Source organism: Artemia franciscana, chromosome 2 (genome assembly GCF_032884065.1).
Source record: "Artemia franciscana chromosome 2, ASM3288406v1, whole genome shotgun sequence".
Lineage (NCBI taxonomy): Eukaryota > Metazoa > Arthropoda > Branchiopoda > Anostraca > Artemiidae > Artemia > Artemia franciscana.
In genome coordinates, this window is record NC_088864.1 from 19,091,858 (window position 1) to 19,112,023 (window position 20,166).

A 20,166-nucleotide genomic window follows, 5' to 3' on the forward strand; every position below is an offset into this window, starting at 1 on the left:
GTCAGCAGTTAGGCTCTTTTTGAGGTTTGAATTTCACCTGTGTATTTATAACTTTTGACAATGATGGTCTGATGGGTCAAAGTTCTGAGGTGTGGACCAAAGATTATAATCAACTGTGTATGGACATGTGTATGTGTTACCCATACTCTTTGGTCTGGACTTTGTAAGGAGTCTGCTTGAGTTGGCTGTTTTGGTTTTTGGCGCTGTCTCGGTTAAATTTCGACTGAAAATGAAATTTAAACAGATAGCAGTGGGTGTGAAATCAGACCATTTTCAAAAAACCAAAGCATGAATGAGCGTAAATTCGTACTGCTTGCAGTAACAGCCGTTGGATCTAGCCTTTGCTTATACTATGTAATAAGAAAAACTAGTAAAAAGGTATAGACTGGAAAATATTGCAGCCAAAATCAGGGGCATAGCTCCAACATTTTTATTGGGAACAAGAGGGCCAAAGTTAAGATTGCCTTCATTTTCTGATATTTTGTTACTTTAAGAAGACATAAATGGGAATCAAATCCAATCCCTTTTAAATAAATTCTTCTTATTGTCCTACCTTCTATTTCTTTTAAAGTTGATTATGAGCCAAAGAAAAAAAAATAAGGAGCTCTGCCTTTCTTCATTTTATTAGCCTGTTAGGCCTATAAGCAAGTGAAATTGCGATAACTACATAAGCAAATAACCTAAATTTTTAAAAATTATAAAATACAGCAAAGTGAGAGCTGAAAAAAAGTAGTTTTCTTGGAACTGGTCAACAAACTGAAATTGTGGTCATCTTATATCTGATCCTTCAAGTGTTGAATCTGAATTACCCTGATAATTTACAGAATATGTAGCAACTTAACAGTCCCAATCCTGGGGCCACATGTGTATATATTCTTCCACCCAATGGGGATAAGAGAGGGATGTAGGCTGCCAAGCAGTTAAAAAGTAAAGATAGACTGTTCCTTCCTCAAGTCTTCAATTGGACATTTATCTCAAAGCAATATAAAAGAAAATTTACCATTTAGCAAAGATATTGCTTTGTTAAATTCAAAAACCTTTCAGGATACAAATATGAACCATGAACATGCATCAAACAAACATAAATTGAATAATAGACTTGACTTTTGCTAAGGCTGTCTGCAATGAGTTTCTACAGATGACAGTAGTATACTAAAAACAAACTTTTTGGTGGGTGATGGTAGGCTAATTTTAATAAGCTTGGCTTTTTCCAGCTTTATTATTAATATTAAAGTAGCCTTGGCTACTTACCCCCCTTCCACTTCCTTCAACTCCCTTGCCCATCATAGGAAAATAAATCTTAAAGTTCAACTATGCACTACTCCAATAGCTCTGTACATCACATCATTCAGTTGCATGTGATATGAAACTGACATCTTAGCAAATCAAAAAGCCCACCCTTTAAATTGCCATTTTTGAAACCTTATACAGGAAACTTTGGGGGTCATGTCATTCACAAAGGCATACTGTTAGACCCTTTGACTATTTTGGACAATATGGCTTACTATATTTTTTGATCGGATGTCTTTGGGGATTTATCTTTTGTACTTTTCAAGACTGTTCAAGAGACATATAGTTTTCAGTGAAGCACCAATGATACAGCAGGTTTTAGTTTTACAGTTAAAGAAGAAGGCAAAACCCAAACTCTTCTTTGTAGATATTTTTGTTCCTTTTAAGCTTAATTTGTATATTCATTTGAAGTTTCACTTGTTTTAATATTTATTTGCTCTTTTGTATTAGTAACTATTGTTTGTTTGTTTACTGCGATTGTTTATCTAATTTATGTTTTTTTGGGGTTTTATTTATGCCTCAATAGCAAATTATTTTTGTTTGTTTTAAGTTTAATTTGCATATTCAACCTAAGCTTTACTTGTTTTGAAATTTATTTATTGATTTATATCTGTACTGGTTGTATGTTTTTTTTTGCTATGATTGTTTGTTCAATATCTGTTTGTTTTGGATTTCATTTATTCTTTAATAATAGTTTCTGGTTGTTCTGAATTTAAGTTATTGTAGGCTTCTATTTCTTCTGATCTTAAGTTTAATATGGCCTTTACTTTGTTTAGAAAACTTCTTTTTGGAAAGTAATTTTTTTTTAATCAATATGTACACAATGGGCGAGTTGAAAAACTTATATTCATTGTCTCAGAGACTTTGGGGAATACCTCTTCTTCAAAGGCATACCCTTGGACTATTTTCACTATATTTTTTGATAAAATGTCTTTGGAGATTTGGAGGGGGGGGGTCAGGTACAAAGGGCATGATAGGAGTACTGGTAGCCTCAAATTGCATTTTACTTATAAAATTGGTGTTTGATACTTCCATTTTCCCATCAATTAAGTTTCCTCAAAAGTTTTTATGACAACAACTTCTATGCAAAGTAGCCTGAAAAAAAATATGTATATAGCACACTGAGGCCATATTGCTATTTACTTAGGATTGCAAATATGGGTATAACATGTGTGTTTAAAAAAGCTTCTTTTTTTGCCCTCTTGTTTGAAGAGTTTCACTACTTAAAGAGATTATCATTCAGTTCACTAAAATATTTGTGAGCTATGACTCCATGGTACAGTAGTATAAGAATACTAAAATTTGTATTTCTAGTCTTGATTCAGAGTTTGTTGTGTGAACACATTATTTCTGGATAATAACCTCTCAATAAAGTAAGGCTTCTACCTGGATGATTCTCCCTAGAGACACTTATAATCTGATTGTTTATGTAACTGCTATTGACATTAAATCCCCTGGGATTTAGTGACTTAATAAGTACAGAGTTGTGAAGAAAAAGATTCAATTAGCAGTATCTATTAGTGAAAGTTCTTAAGCCAAATCATAACAATTGTAATAACCAGCTTGGATACAGACTTAGATCAGATAAGACTAATTTTTGCCTGTGATAATTGTGTGTGATGTTATGCATTTGAGAAAGGATTATTCAAATGGACATTGTGTAATTGCTCTGGAATAATGTGAAGCAGAGAACTGGTTTATTTGCCAGTTCTGAGCTTTTTGCAGTTTAGCCGAAATAATGGTGTTGATGATGATCTTATTATTTGGCATGACTTGAAATTCTTTGATGCAGCTGCTGTTGCGGCTGCAAAGTCTGCTTTTTGGAACAAAGTTTTGCCTGGAGACATTTGCCCAAGACGTGCAGGAAATAAGGCTACACAGAGTCATTTACATGTTATTTTTGAGTTGCTGGCAAAATGTGATTCTGAAGATTTAACTGTACCTATGTATGTTATCTTGTCAGCTAATGAAGTTTCTTTGGTTCCTGACCTGATGTTTTCAGATCTATCCTGAAATCTCACATAAATGGAAAAAGTCCTTAATGCTGTTGTGTCTTGTGCAGAAGTTTATGATAACCATTTTCCATCCCCTCCTCAACTTATTGAACCAAATGTCCTAGCAACTATTGTGGTTTCCAAGATCCCTTCTGGACTTGACAATCTAATCAAAAGAAAAGAAATGCTGGATACAGTTACTAGTCATGAATGTGTTATTAGTGTAAAAGTAAAAAAAGACCAACTGATTGTTCATATAGACAAGCAGTGAATGACTTTTGCTCTTCAATTAAAAATCTGGTAACATCTTGTGCAACTAAGATTGTCACAAAAAAATACTTGGAATTACTAAAGGAATTCTTCTTGACTTTGATCTTGACCAATTCTGCAGTGAGCCAGGCATAGCATCAGCTAGTCGTCTTGGTGCCTCTACAGTTGTCAAGATTGAGTTTACAGATCTATTGCCAAAGGCTTGGCTGCTAAAAACAGGACAAAATTGGCTATGAACTTATTCGAGTTTCTGACCCCACCAAGATGCTGTCACAAGTGTAGATCCCCCAGCCATATCCAGTCCGCCTGTTCCATTTCAAATCCAAAGTGTGCAATCTGCTTAGGGCCTCATGTGCCTACGAAGGACTCTCCCCGTAAACTCCCTGCAAAATGTGCAAATTGTGGTGGTCCACATGTGTCATTTAGCCTAAAATGTCAAGTCCTTAAAAAAGTGATTTCTGCTGCCAAGTGATGGCTTGCTCGATATCCTTACTCCCTTTTAATATTAATGGCACTAAGGATAAAGCCTCTGTGATCGACAAGTTCATAAATGACTATGATATAGTCTGCTTACAAGAACACCTGCTCTCTTCCACTGGTTCCAGTTTCCTTCAACGAAGTACATCATGTCAGTTATTTCTTATAAATGCCCGCACAACTTTTGGCAGGCCCTCTGGAGGGCTTGCATGTTTTGTGAAGTGGAGTTTAAGTGGTCTAAATCCCACTTGCTTATGCTTGAACGATCATTTTCTTGCCATCCAGTTAGTCAGCTGTGAAGCAATTCGCTGATTCCAAACTTACATATCTGATTGTTGGTGACTTGAACTACAATATTTTAGATAACTTGGCCAGAACTGACTGATTGTTAGATTTAGTTCCTGACTATAAAATTGTGCCAAAGGATCAGTCCTATACTTGAATTGATCATTCAGGAAGTGTATCAAATATTGACCATGTAATCTGTTCACCAAGTCTCAGTATTTCTGAAGTGCATGTCCTTACAGATGAACAAGACATTGGTCATATGCTGATGTCATTTACGTTTTCCCTATCTGATGTTCCTGCATATTCCTCTATTCCTAAGCCCTCACGGTGTTTCAACAAGTATAATTGGAATCATGGAAATATTGCCCTTTACAGTGTGATGCTTGCTACACTACTTAGTTCTATTCGTATTCCATGTCATTTGCCCCAGACACAGGGGCCTGTGAAATATGTGGTTGCCGATATTAACCTGTCCTATTCTCAAATTATTTCGTGTTTGAAAAACGCTGTGTCTGCTGTCCCTTGTGAACAAGTTAGGCTAGGGACTCGTCAACCTTTGTGGAATAATGATTCAGAGTTGAAGTCGATTAAGAACCGTGCAAAGTTATAGTTGTGTATATGGTCAGAATACAAAAGGCCTGCTTCTGGTATTGTTTTCAGCATTAAAAATCGCACTAAATCTAATTATAAGAAATACCTTCATGTAGTCCGATTCTGTGGTCTTGATTTTCCATCAAATCCAAGTGATTGGAAAAAAGTTTTAAATTCTAGTAAAATTGTTAGTGATGGTCCTGGCAATTATATTTCTAAGTCAGCTTGGGAATCGCATTATACTGCTATTTTTCCCGGATTAATTATGTAGTTCATTCACGTTTTTCAGCTGTTTTGAAACGTATGCTACCGTCTGCTCTATCTCAGCAGGATATATTACCAATATCCACTGATTCAATTTACCTGGCTATTAAAAGGCTTAAGTCTAAGTCAGTTGACACTGATGGAATATCAGTGAATCATTTAAAACCTGATTGCCCCCTTTAATATCGCATTTACAACTACTTTTTCAAATGTGTTTGTGTTGTTCTGTCATGCCGGACAGTTTCTTGTGTGGCACAGTTACTTCTATTTTAAAAATGGGGAAAGATCCATTTCCATGTTCATGTTATTGTCTTATAATATGAAAAAACTTCGTTTTCTTAAAGAGTTAAAGAGGCTGCGTCCCAAAGTCGAACCTTAAAACGTACAGGAATTAGGAGAGGCAGTTGGGGGGCTGCCGCCCCCCAAACCCACTGCTTTTAAAGACTCTTTTGTACAGGTTTTTTGTTGTGGGGGGCTGCCGCCCCCCTAACCCCCCGCTCTTGGCTTTGGAAAGGCCCTCTTTTAATTAACAAAGAATACAAAACAGGTTTTTGTTTGCTACCCTACCCCACGCCCCCAGCTCTTAGCTTGTGTGCTCTGTGTCTGGGAAACTGTTTCAATAATTATGTTAAAATGTAAATGGAGTGGTCAACTTCATTGTTACTAGTTACTAGTTTCGGCGCAATGGTTCTCCTGTCCTCTTGTGTTTAACATTTTTCGAAGTTATTCCATTATTCATTCATTTCAATTTTTTGTTAATTAAAAGAGGGCCTTTCCGAAGCCAAGAGCGGGGGGTTAGGGGGGCGACAGCCCCCCACAACAAAAAACCTGTACAAAAGAGTCTTGAAAAAGGGGGGGGGGGTTCGGGGGGAGGGCGGCAGCCCCCAACTGCCTGTCCTAATTCCTGTACGTTTTAAGGTTCGACTTTGGGACGCAGCCTCTTTAACTCTTTAAGAAAACGAAGTTTTTTTCATATTATTTCTGTACGTTTTTCTACAATCCATGGTGGATGTAATTTAATAATTCCTGTACTCCTTGTACAGGAATTAGGACTGCCTCTCCTAATTCCTGTACGTTTTAAGGTTCGACTTTGGGACGCAGCCTCTTTAACTCTTTAAGAAAACGAAGTTTTTTTCATATTCTGTGAAAAAAAACCGCCCGATAAGGGACTTGAACCCTTCACCATAGGATTAAAAGTCCCACGCTCTACCGACTGAGCTAACCGGGCATGTTTGAAGTCGAAATACCTGCATATGTATAAATATAACTTTTAAATAACTTTTAAGAATTTCAAAAATTAACATGGGTAGGAATAAGTGAAGATGAACAAGTGACCTTAGGTAATGAAAAGATTGATCAGGTTGGGAGCTTCAGTTACCTTGGTAGTATTATTAGTAAAGATGGTGGGAGCAGTGAAGATGTTAAAAGTAGAATAGCTAAAGCTCAGGGTGTTTTTTCACAGTTAAAAAAAGTTTGGAAGAATAGAAAGATAAGCCTACAAACCAAGATTAGAATATTGGAAGCTACAGTGATGACAGTGGTCAAATATGGCTCTGAAGCATGGACACTCCGAAAAGCAGATGAAAATTTACTAGATGTTTTCCAGAGAAATTGCCTACGGATTGTTCTGGGTACCCGGCTGACTGACCGTATTTCAAACAGTAGGTTGTACGAAAAGTGTGGTTCAATCCCGCTTTCTTGGGCTATAATGAAAGAAAGGTTGAGATGGCTAGGCCACGTTCTACGGATGAAGTATGACAGATTACCGAAGATTGTCCTTTTTGGCCAACCGTCTGGGGCTACACGGAAAGCAGGTCGTCCTTGTCTGGGTTGGGAGGATGTCATAAATAAGGATTTAAAGGAAATGGGAACTTCCTGGGAGGGTGTAAAGAGGGAGGCTTTAAATAGATTAGGTTGGAGGAGGAGCGTGTGTAGCTGTGTTGGCCTCAGGCGGCTTGGTGCTGCAGTGAGTTATTAGTAGTAGTAGTAGTCGTATGGGGAAATGGGTTTTTCTAAGCTAGAAAATCGGGGGGTTAAGATTTTCCGACGAAACTTTCCAGGAAAATTACTCGGAGAATTCCGCGTCGAATGAGTCTTCGTACACCCAGATCCGATGTCGGCTGTGACCTATAGGCGTGGCGAAAAAAAAACAAAAGGAGAACATGATCATTAAGTGGCTATGCGTGGTTTCTGGAAAACAGGGAAGGAGTTATCAGATCGAGCTGAAATTTCGCGGATAAGCTCCTGGGCCCTAGGGGACCTTAACTTGTGAATTTCAGCCCGATCGGACAACGTTAAAGGGGGGGTAGGGTTGGCGGGTCGAAACTTTCGGCCAGATTTTCCCCATGAAGGAAAAGTCGGAGGGGGATGAAATTTGGCAGGTTTCTTAGTTGGAGCTTGGGCTACGAAATGCATGCCTCCCCATCCCTCTGCGACCACTGGAACCAAAGATCGCTTAACATTGTCGTGGTTCGCCTCTTTAAAGAGGCATGAGTGTGCCTCCTTGATCACTGTTTCTTGTACCTTAAGCAAAGTCCTTGAGTATTTACTTCTCCCTTCTATAACAGATAATATAAATTTTGGAGCTAACCAGTTTGGTTTTCAGCGTGGTCTGGGATGTCAGCATGCCCATATAGTTCCTTCTACTCTGCTTTCTGATGCTTCCAGGGAGGGCTATAATCTTTATTTTTGTTCTTTAGATCTATCTAAGGCTTTCGATTCTGTAGTTCACCCCAACCCCTGTTTTCTTTGCTTAAATGTGGAGTGAATGTTTCTATTGTTTCTTTATTAAAATTTTGGTATGGTCATTCTTTCCTTCATATTAAATCTCCTCCTTCTGATCCTTCTATATTAAAAATATCTGTAAGACAAGGTGGAGTTTTATCTCCATCAATTTTCAAAATTTGTATTGCTGATATTTTAAATAGTCTGCCAACAACTTACCTTTTAGGTAGTTCAAATGTCTCATATCTTGCTTATGCAGACGATATTCTTCTCATTAGTAGAACTAAATCTGGGCTTTCGGCTTCTGTTCGTTCTATCTCTACTGCTTTCTCGAATGCAGGTCTAACCCTTAACGCTGATAAATGTGAATTCCTTCATTTTGGTCCTTCTCCTAACCAATCTTCTAGACTTAATTGTTCTGAATTTAGCATTCCGTGCGTGACTTCTTTAAGGTAGTTGGTCATTACACTTACTAACAATTTAGTCTCTTTTCGTAATAAAATTGTTTCTGATGCTAAGGTTAAACTTAAAGTGGGTTATTCTAAAATTGTTGCGAACTGGGGGAAATACAACCGCAAAGCCCTTTCACAAATTTATTCTTGCTTTTTTGACCACTCGGTTTTATATCTTTCTGGATTGTATCCTGTTTTAAAAAGGAAAGATTTAAAGGCTCTCAAGTCATCTCATTTTCATTACTTCTGATTTTTGTTGTATCTTCCTCCCTGGTACAAGAACAGTGAAATGGTAACAAATTTCGGGGCTCCAGATTTATTAAATAAATTTAAAGTGCTAAACCAGAAACTATCCAACTCAATACATTTTACTATTAACCCTTTTCATGGTCTTCTAAAATATTTTCTATAGTAACTTAATGTGTTATCAGAAGTTATTTTTTTTTCTTTGTGTTTGTTTTATACTCCGCTGTTTCAAGTGGGTCACAAATAAATTATTATTGTTATCATAGAGTTGGAGACCCATTATATACTTTGTATTGTGTCAATTATAGCTAGTATTACATGACATTCATATGAGGAGGAAGGGGCTGTAGTACAAAAATCTAAGTCCAAAATGAGCCTTGCTATTCCCTTATAGAGCCTTGAAAGACTTTTCATGATCAGTTTCAAAGTAGACGTTTAGGAAAATGTATGAACTAGGGGGATTTTGTTGAATGCATTTGCTAGGTCAAGAAGAATCAGGCCTACTGCGATATTGTTGTCATAGAAAGCAGGAGCAATACTATTTGTCTCTGCAAGTTTGGTCTAAACCAATTTTTCTGGCAAGGAACCTCGCTGGTAAGGGGAGGAGTCTAAAGAAATTGCTGATAAGAAGAAGAGTGAAGAGGCTAACATTTGCAGTATGCTCTAGAGTTTTGGAAACTGAATATGTTAGACCTGTTGTACTGAAGTTCTCTGCCTTTGTGTAATCAACTATATTGAAAGCTGTTTTATATTGATTTTGAAAGATTATATGGATTTTGAACAGAATTCTGTACAATATGAGACAAAGGAAAAATTCTTTGGCAAGCTCTTTCAAGAGCCATTAGTGGACATTATTTGGAACAGATGACTTATTAGTAGTCATTGTCTCAAGTTGATTTTGGACTGTGTTTGATGAAGCTAATATAGCACTTATAGAATTTTTTATATTACAATACAGGCTAGTTGGCAGAGGTCTGCCAGGCTGAATGGTCTATGCAGGTGTGACCTGTTTCCCTCTGCATTGAAAAGTGTCTTTTTAGAATAAGTCCCTACAGCCTAAAAGGGCTATGGGCAGAAACTAAGAAAAAGCATTCTGGCCCTAATTTTGACTGTAGATCTATGCTTGAAAGTTTCATGCAAATATCACATTAACTGTCCAATTTAGCAAATACAAGCCATTCCATACATATATATAATAATAATAATATAATAATTTATTCCAGAAAAAGCCCGTGGGCCATAGGAAATTTACATAACAAAAAACAAACAACAAATTAACTAAATTAAATTAATACTATTTAAAGAAAACGCTCCCGATGTGCTGCTGCAATCCTGACAAATCTTGTTATCCTTTTAATACTCAGGAAATTTGTCCCTTTCATTCTATCTACCATCCATATCTCATTCAATTTTTCTTTACCATACATCTCTCGCCTCCAATCATTCAATTCGACACATTCACACAAAAAATGCATTAAAGTTTCATCCTGATATCCACACATAGGACAAGCAATAGATTCTACCTTCTCCCCTTTTCTCCCTTGATACTTTCTTTTCTCCCCAATCAAAAATCCATTTCCCCTCCAATCCAAATAAGCCTTCAAATCCTTTCTACTTAACCCAGCCTTCCAAAATACCTCCTCCCCCCAACTACCCTTTATCTGTCTATACAATTTTAACGACCCTGAACAATCCAGACTTACCCACCACATCTGTATTTCTTGGTTCTTCAACCTCTCTTGTACCTCCCTTATTACTATTTCCTCCATACCCATAATCCCCTTTCCTTCACTCCACCATTCCCCTAATCCACACTTATCTAAGATATCCTTAATCTCCGTCGGCCATCCTGTTTTACTATTCTGTTTCAACGCCTCTAAATATGCTGCCTTTGCTACCGTAAATCTCTGCATACCCAGTATCCTAACCCAATATCTCACCATGGTCACTAGCCTCATAGATCGTAGCGATACTAGCCCTAAATCCCCCCGGATTACCAAATTACTAAACGAATCCCATAGTCCCAACATCCTCTTATGATATCTCATCATAACCACCTCAAGTTTCGGACCTTTCCGATAGCCCCAGATCTCTGCTCCATAATGTATCGCCCGTACTATCTTACTTGTCCAAATCCTCTTATGTACTCTAATGTCTATCACCCGTCTAAGACTACTCCTCGCTATTTCACCGCTAATATACCTCCCCCTTGCATTCGCTAGATCCAGATGCCCACTGAATTTCCCATTACTAGTAAACTTTACCCCAAGATAAACAAATTCATTATTCACTGGCATAGTTTCACCTTTAAAGAAAAAATTCACATCTTCACTTTCCATGGCTTTACGACCAAATACAATCACCTCTGACTTCGATGTATTCAAAATTAATTTCTTCCCTTCCAAATAAACCTCCGTAATCTCTAATAATTGTTGCAGTTTCTCCTTTGTTTCAGCCAGTAATACGATATCGTCAGCAAATAGTAGTAAGCACAGTTTAAGCAAATCTATCGATATCAATGGTGCATTGTTCTTAACGAAAAATTTATAAACAAGGCTAAACAATTTTGGTGACAGCACACATCCATGCTTTAGTCCCAATAAAGATTGCACTGGAGTTGAGCACTTTCCCGCCACTCTCACTACTAACTTCACGTACTTATACATTTCGCACAACAACAATACAAAATAGTGAGGCAGTCCTGAAGATAACAGGTTTAACATTAACAGGTTCCTATCCACATTATCATATGCTCCTTTTAGGTCTAAAAAAGCTGCCAACAACCTTCTCCCTTTTCCTTTCCTATACTTCTCTACCAAAATTCTCAAAGTAAAAATATGATCTACTGTACTATGGTTTTTCTAAACCCTACCTGAAAAGGGGATAACAGTTCCTTTACATCTAACCACTTCCCTAATCTTGATTCTATAACCTTGCAGAAAATCTTAATCATCACATTTCCTAAACTAATTATTCTATAATTACTATAATCTTGCCTGTTACCTTTTTTGAAAATTGGTATTCCTACTGACACATTCCACTGATCAGGCCATTTCCTTTTTTCAGTCACAAAAATGAAAACTGCTGCTAAAACTGGTACTGGAACTGTTTTCCCTATTTTCCAAATCTTTGCTGTTATTCCATCCACCCCCGGCGCCGAAGATCCCTTCATTCCTTTCAGGTTTGCCCAAACTTCCTCCACCTTGATCGGTTCTAATAGACTATAATCCTCTTGTCTTAAGGGGAAACCATTCTGCTCTCGCAGCTCCTCTGCTAAACTCCCTATACCGTCTTCATATTGCTCCCTTTTGCTAGTGTCCTGCTCCAGGTATGTTTTCCACGACTTAGCTGGGGGTATGTGTTTGTCGTTGGCCTGGAATTCCCGCCTTACTTCACTCCAAAACTGTTTTGGGTCTTTTGACAAGTATTCCTCGCTGATCTTTATGGCCCTAATCTCTCTACTTGTTTTTTTCTCTTTTTTATTAGCCTCTTGTAGATTTTTCTCCCTGTTCGATACTCCGATAAGTGTTTATTCATTTCCTAGTCATGTAGTGCTCCTTTCACTTTCCTGAGAAGTTGAACAAGGTTTACTTTCAGCCTCCGACAATCCTCATCAAAGAATCCGTTTCTCTTTCTCACCACCTTTTTCTTATTTGATATTCCACTGCATTTCTGATATACTTCCTCTGATATTTCTTCCACGGCTTCTTCTAAATTCCCTTCTTCCAGTATATATATGCATTCCTCCGCCATTTTCTGCATCTGTTCACTTTCCAACAATTTTTTCAAACGGTTTTCCTCCATACAATCTACCCGAATCTGCTGCTTCATTACCTTCCTACCCTTATCTTCCATATTTCCCTCATTCCTCCAACTATATCTCTCACCCTCCATCTTATTCATCCATTTCTTCACCTGTCCTGCCTTCATGACTACCTCTATTGGCTGATGGTCTGATCCTACAACATCCATAACATAAAAATCCAAACAATTTTCCCATAACCTCCTATCGACCATAATATAATCAATCACGCTAGGCTTCCCCGAACCAAAGCACGTAAAATCTCCCCTTTCATGATCTTTTCCCACCCTTTCATTCAAAATGATCAACCGACCCTCACTACAAAAATTTATCAACCTATGGCCCCACCTATTTTTCCTCCTAGTTTCATCTTTGTTTGTTCTACCTTTCGGGCATCCTTTTCTTCCATACCATTCAACCATACTCTCCATTCCTGATAAACAAGGGTTGCCAAGATCCACATGTGTGTCTTCAACCTCCGTACTTGTACCCGTGTAGGCGTTGAAATCACCTAGTAATAAAAAAAAATGGTCACTAAACAGCTCAACATAATTAACATACTTCTCAATTAATATGTCCCATGTATATTCATTCATATAAGAACTATTTTCAGGGGGTATATATACACAGCCTATAACATACCTCTTATCCCACATGGACATGTGTAACCACACTATATTTTCTGACGCACTTAATAGCCCATGGATGCTATCACATATATCATCCCGGATCAATATCGCTATCCCCCCAAAATTTCAAAAAACATTATACCCTTCAACACTTAATGGGTTTTTCCCATCACTCCATGTTTCTACTAGTCCAACTATATCTTTCTTGTCATTATCAATACACGCTTCCTTCAACAGACCACTTAGTTTTGTCGATGAAAACCCTTGTATATTCCAATGCACCATACGTACTACCCTTTCACTAGAATTTTCACTATGGCCCCCCGTTTCCTATTCATCATCAACAGTTTCTATAGTCCCTTGACTCGACTGTTCTCTTGACACGCTTTCACCATCTCTTGCCCTCACCTCAAGACCACTGCCCTCAATTGGTGCTTCCTGGTTGAGCGCTCCCACTAATGGTGACTTTCTGATAGGCTGATTTTGATCGTCACTTGGACTTATTATCCTAGCATGGTCGCGTCTGGCCCGTGGTTCAGGCATCCTGGGCATCTTCAAAGGAACCGTATTTTTCGGTGTAATAAATGCCGTTGTGGTTCGAATTTCCGTGTTTGGATCGTCCAATTCATTTTCATTTGCTGAAAAATATCCTTGCAAGCTACCTGTAGATGCTGACCTGCTACGCGTTGAAATCTCATGGTCAAGGGACTGACGGCTCTGACCTTGAAACTTTCCCAGAGCTATCGGGACCATATCTCTAACACTTGGACTTCTTACTTCAATTATTTTCTCATCATCAAAATCATACGTCAAGATCTTGTCCTGTAATATTAGCCTCGCCCCCCTGAATTTAGCAGGCAAATTTTTTGACCTAGCCTCCGCTAGAGGTGGTTTTAGCTTAACTCGAGCCACACGCTCTCTTTCCGTGTAATCAGGGGAGATATTCAACTTATGACGGCTAAATAACCCAGAAGATCTCAACACCAAATCTCTTAGTGGCTTGCTAATAAATTTAATGACAGCAGGGGGCACGCCATTTTTAGAACGAAGGCGGAAAATATCTTTTATGTCTCGCCTCTCTAGATCCAAATTCGGGACAATTTCATTTAAGCATGACAAAATATCTGACGCTAGACTGGGTCCTCGATGTTTTGGGTCAAAATTGTATATAATCATATTCATGTTCTTCACTTCTTTTTCAAGAAAATCTATCTTGGACTGGGTTTTCCGCAAATCTTCATTAACAGTCGAGCAGCTTAATGCCAGTCCAGCTATCTCCGATTTAATTGCTCTGTTTGTTTCCTCTACCTTGCAAGAAAATTCCGAAAAAATCGTCTTTAGGCCTTCAATTCCCTCAGCCAAAACCTCTCTTTTATTTGCTGAGGCTCTTAGACTTTGCATCTCCTTTATCAGTTGTTTTATACCTTCGTCGCTCATCTTAGTGTATTAAATATTATGCCAAAAGCTTACCTTCGATATGCCTTTCTTATTTACCCTCGTACCGGCCTTCGAGCTTTTCTCAAAAATTTTGTCGTTAGTGGCCGACAAAAACAAGATAAATCCAACTATATTCAAAGGCAATCGTTGCGCAATGGAATAACTATCCAAAAAGTTGAAAACTGGCCGAACAATAAAACTAGTTTAGATCTATATAGGTCAAAGACTGGATCAATACTGCATATGTGGTGTTGACATATCTGCTGCATTTGATTCAGTAATCCAGTCTGCTGTGTTCCAGAGCTTTTTAGATGCCGGTGTGAACGCCCATATAGTAGCTGTGTTATCATTTTGGTACTCCAATAATTATATAAGAGTGAAACTTGGGCTTGAAAAACTCAGTGCGCCAGTTAAACTAAAGAGAGGACTTCGACAAGGTTCCGTCTTAAGTCCAATATTATTTAACACCTTGACTTGTAAGGTTACAAAACAAATTTCTGGTGGGCTAAGATTTGATACTTGTGATTTGAATTTAATAAGCTATGCTTGTTATTTACTTATGTTGAGTTTCTCATTGAGTGTAATGCAGGATAACTTAGATAAGCTTGTATCTGGTTATAGTGCTATTGGTCTACAAGTTAATGGCCAGAAAACTGAATTTCTGGTTTTCAGCTCTGCAAAACAAGAGGCACCAGCACCAACTGTATCTGTAGATGGTGCTATTATTGCACCGTCTTCTTCGCTCCAATATTTAGGTCTTCCGTACAGCCGAGACAAGAAAACTACAAGAACTCTTTGCCTTGATACCCTTGTGTCTAACCTGCGAGTGAGCTATGCTAAACTAGCCCTGCTGAATTATTCTTACAATCAAGAAATTTTGGCAAGGATGTACCGAGCAGTTGCATTACCACATGTCCTTTACCTTTCCCTGCTTTGGGAATGGTTCACAGAAACAGAGAGACTAAAAGTTAGGTCTGCTTTTTGTAGATATTTGAAGTTTTTGATATGCATGCCGCTATTCGAGCCGCTATTATTGAGAGAAACTCATTTCTTTTGAATAAGTATCAAATTCCAGACCCCCGTGAAGCTGTGGCCTTGAGCACCTTTATGATTTCCTGCCGTTGCACGTCATATACAAGCTATGAATGTATATAGTGAATGTAATCTAATCATTTAATCTCGAAGTATTGTTTGTCGCCTTTTTCTTTTTCCTTTTTATTTTTTTTTCTTTATACTCCGCCATGTTGTTGTTCTGATGGTGGGCTAAAATAAACTATCTATCTATCTATTAGTCTTGGATCCAAGTGCATGTATAAATAGATTGCTACTCTTTATTTTGAAGGGGGGCTATTTTATTGGTGGGTTTATCATTTACATCAATTGTTAAAAATCCAAATCCAGTTAGTAATTCCAAAAATAATATCTAAAAAACTTTATCCTTTCAGAAAAAGTTGATAAACAAAATTATGCTATTTTCAGTAGAGAATACAACTACTATTTTCTCTTAGTCCTTCTATCTTTTCTAGTAATCATGGACAGTTTGTTCAGTCATTCAGGAAATATTTATTTTTTGAAACTTCTCTATGTTTCATCTAAATATAAGTTTGTTACTCCATTACAGAACATTCAGTATGCTCAAAAACTGAGAAAAGAGTCTCTCTTGTCTCAAAGCAAATACGTACAGTTTCTCCCAGCCAAAAGAATTCTACCACACTGAGAGGTTGTTTGAGAGCAAGTATACAATTGGGAAAATGCTTCCTAAATATTGAGCAAAAAGATGCCATAGTGTCCTGTGTGTCATAGGCTCAAGACTTCCCACATTTTACCTGAAAAACTGTGAATTTTAATCACATTGTTAAAAAAAAAAACTTCAAAATATAATTTGAATATTCTAGTAAGCATTCCACACTTACTAGACTTAGATCTTCCCTTGCTGGCTGGCGGATAATCTGACAACAGTGCTCCTCCACAATGACCTCTCTTGTGCTTTTAACCTAAGCCCTCTGAGCGATGATATCAACAGCTCAGCATCCTTCTCATGGCATTTACCTAGCATTGCCTTCTGTCACCCATGTCTTTCAATGCTGTGAGGAACACAACACCACCCATTGTTTCCATATGCCACAACTAGAGAATTGTATGCTTTGGCAAATGACAGGTCTGAAGATGCTGGTTTACAATTTTCTAAGGTGGATTTTTCAGTTCAAGAGTGCCAGTAGTAGAAGGGCTATAGCCCTCTGTTAGAAAATGAAAAATATTAAAAAAACACAAATATTTCATTAAACATCATTATGACCAATAAAGTATGATTCTAACTATAAATGTGTTTGCAGTATTAAAAAGAGAAAAATTTCAAACATGCAACTTTGACTAAATTCATAAAATTCAAGGTTGACTTACTAATTTCTGCTCTCTTTTTTGTTCAATCAAATGTATTTCTAATTTTACCATTTTACTGAATTCTTCAACAAAAGTAAATGCATTTTACCAAATATGTTATTAATTTTAGGAATATCACATAGTTTTTGATGGCAGTCAGGTAGAAAGCATGACAGTAGAATTGAAACTTCAGACATCCTTTTTACCTTTTCTCTTTGGCCAAAAGGGAGACACCCTAAAGAAGATTGAGGATAAAACAAATACTGTCATAAATTTTAGGTGCTGTAAAGGTCAGTCACATTTCCTGTTGTTTTTTAACGTGGGAACCTGTTAAAGTGGATCAAGAAGCTAAAGAGTGACTTTTGAGGTATAGGTTATAGAGCATGCAACTAAAATTGTATTCTTAATTGATTATAAAAATGGGACCAGTAAACCATGTTGAAAATGGTTTTGAATGATCAGTATAAGAACTTTGTGTAAGAATAAATGTGGACTGATAAAAAAAAACAAAGACAGGTGGGATTGCATAACAATTGTGACAAAAGAATGACATTTTATAGAAGTGTTGCAACTGCTGAACTGTATCGAGCATTGACGGAATTAGAGCACATTTCATGAATATGCTGGAATATATTAAATTTATGCTGTGTTAAGTTTCAGTTCCTTTGAAGATTAAATAACAAGAACAAGTTTTTTCTACTGAAAGTAAGGACCATCATCCAAATTTAAAACAAACAGAAATTATTTTGTATATGAAAGGGACTGTCCCCTCCTCAATGCCTCCCTCTTTACGCTGAAGTTTTTTATTGTTCTGAAAAGTAGAGCTATGAGAAAGTGTCAAACTTTAGTGTAAAGAGCAAGGCATTGAGGAGGAGACAGTCCCTTTCATATACGGAATAATTTTTGTTTGTTTTAAGTTTTTATGTTGCTCCTTACTTTCAGTAGAAAAAACTAGTTTTTTTGTATTGAATTTCTGATCGTTTTTTAAATAATGCCAGAAAATCTGACCCCACCTCCAGGGAGAAACTCCCTCACCATAGAAATATCTTTTAGACAATTCAATCCTGGTGAAAATCTACCCCATTTGCACATAAAGACATATAAAAAGAATTGTGTATAAGAATTCTGGCAAATTCCTGCACTGTATAATTTCCCCTGACAAGTTCACTCCCTGAAACTTCCCTCCTCATGGAAAATTCACCCATGGAAAAACACCTAGCAGAAAATTTGTCTCCCCTCACCCAAAAATGTATACATGCATCCCAATAACAAATACTATGCATAAACAATGGACAAATTTTATAACTTAAAGACCTTTCCCCCGGGGCCTTGGGGGGGTCATGTTATACCCAAAGGCATAGTTATTGGGCCTTTCAACTATGATGAACAAAATGTCATCTCAAAATTTTGATCAGACGATTTGGGAAAAAAAGTGGCGGGGGAGGTGGCCTAGTTGCCCTTCAGTTATTTGGTCACTTAAAAAGAGCACTAGAACTTTTAATTTCCGTTCGGATGAGCCCATCTTCTGATATTCTATGACCATTGGGTTGATACAATCACCCCTGGAAAAATAAAACAAATAAAAAGGTATCCATGATCTTTCTTCTGGCAAAAAATGCGAAATTCCACATTTTTGTAGATAGGAGCTTGGAACCTATTCAGTAGGATTCTTTTATAATCCCACAAAAATCATAATTAAGAAACTGCTTTAGATAATATTAAATGCTAAGATTGCCCAAAAAATAACACAAACAAATTACTGTTTATATCAGCCATTATTTAATAAAATTTTAACTTTAGCGTAAAGAGCGAGGTACTGACGGGGAGAAGAAACTCCCTCAGATACTTAGTATGAGGGGGCTCGCCCCCTCGTCAATACCTCGCTCTTTACGCTAAAGTTCGAATTTTGTTCCAATTCTTTAAGAACGACCCCTGAATCCCAAAAGAGCGAGATATTGACCAGGGGGCAAACCCCCTTATTTACGTAATAATTTCTGTTCATTTTAAGTTTTACTGTTGGTCCTTACTTTCAGTTGAAAGAACTTGCTTTTATAACTTAATTTCTGATTGTTTTTTAAGTAATGCTGGGAAATTCAGTGTCCCTTTATGGAAATTAACTTCTCCCATGAAACATTCCTTCACGGAAAGATCCTCCCACGTAACCCCCCCCCCCCTCACGACCCCCCCCCCCCCCCCCACCAGAAAAAATCCCCCTGAAAGTGTCTGTGTACTACTAATAACCAATAATATAAAAACAATGGGCAAAGTTCATAACTTGCAGTCCTTCCCAGAAACTGTGGGGGATTAAGTCGTCGTCAAAGACATAGTTTTTAGATTTTTCTATTATGTTGAACAAAATGGCTATCTCAAATTTTCATCCGGTAACTCTGGGGAAAAATGAGCGTAGGAAGGGGCCTAGTTGCCCTCCAATTTTTTTGGTCTCTTGAAAAGGGCACTAGAACATTCAATTTCCTTTTGAATGAGCTCTCTCGCGACATTCTGGGACCACTGGGTCGATGTGATTACCCCTGGAAAAAAAAACGAAAAAAAAAACAAACAAATAAACATGCATCTGTGATCTATCTTTTGGCAAAAAATACAAAGTTCCACATTTTTGAAGATAAGAGTTTGAAACCTTTTACAGTAGGGTTCACTGATGCTCTGAATCTGATGGTGTGATTTTCCTTAAGATTCTATGACTTTTAGGGGATGTCTCTCCCTTTTTCGAAAATAAGGCTAATTTTCTCGGGCTTGTAAATTTTGGTGGGACTAAACTTGATGAAACCTATATATTTGAAATCAGGATAAAAATCCAATACTTTTGATATATCTATTTGTTTCAAAATTCCGTTTTTTTAGAATTTTGGTTGCAATGGAGCCGGGTCGTTCCTTACTTACAATTCGTTACCACGAACTGTTTGATAAAGAAAAGGACTCGATCCACCCCAGAGTTGCTATTTCATTTAAATACAAATCACTATTTTATCTGCAAAAAATTATATACAGAAATTAAAAGTTCTTTTGTCAAAAACTCGTTTGCTAGTGTTTTTCACTTTGCACCAGGCATGTATTGTTGACTGCTGATCTACCAACCAGAAAGTATTCATTTATGAGACGTCTCGTTTTGGTCTCTGCAATCCATAAATGTACTATTTTGTTATTTGCTGGAGGTGAAAATCATTGTAAATTTTTTCAATAGTAGAAAGGATCTTCTTCTTGTAATCTTTGTACCACGGTCCTGGTGGTCACATGACCTTCTGGTTAACTTAATTTGATGTAGAAACAAGGTAAAGAAATAAATCTTAATTTACAAACATGCATGT

The 20,166-nt window shown here is 37.3% G+C and overlaps 1 protein-coding gene across 3 annotated transcripts in view; it reads left to right on the forward strand.

Moving 5' to 3' along the window:
• Positions 1-231: 231 nt before the first annotated feature.
• The window catches only part of LOC136038165 (tudor and KH domain-containing protein homolog), a 67,485-nt gene continuing 47,550 nt past the window's right edge, over positions 232-20,166 (forward strand). For 2 of the 3 annotated variants that reach the window (XM_065721231.1, XM_065721239.1), the window contains exons 1-2: positions 232-378; positions 16,974-17,133. In XM_065721231.1, the coding sequence (XP_065577303.1) occupies positions 289-378; positions 16,974-17,133 (250 nt within the window). In that variant the 5' untranslated portion in view covers positions 232-288. The remainder of the gene's footprint in view (positions 379-16,973; positions 17,134-20,166) is intronic. The other variant, XM_065721248.1, reaches the window with a different exon arrangement.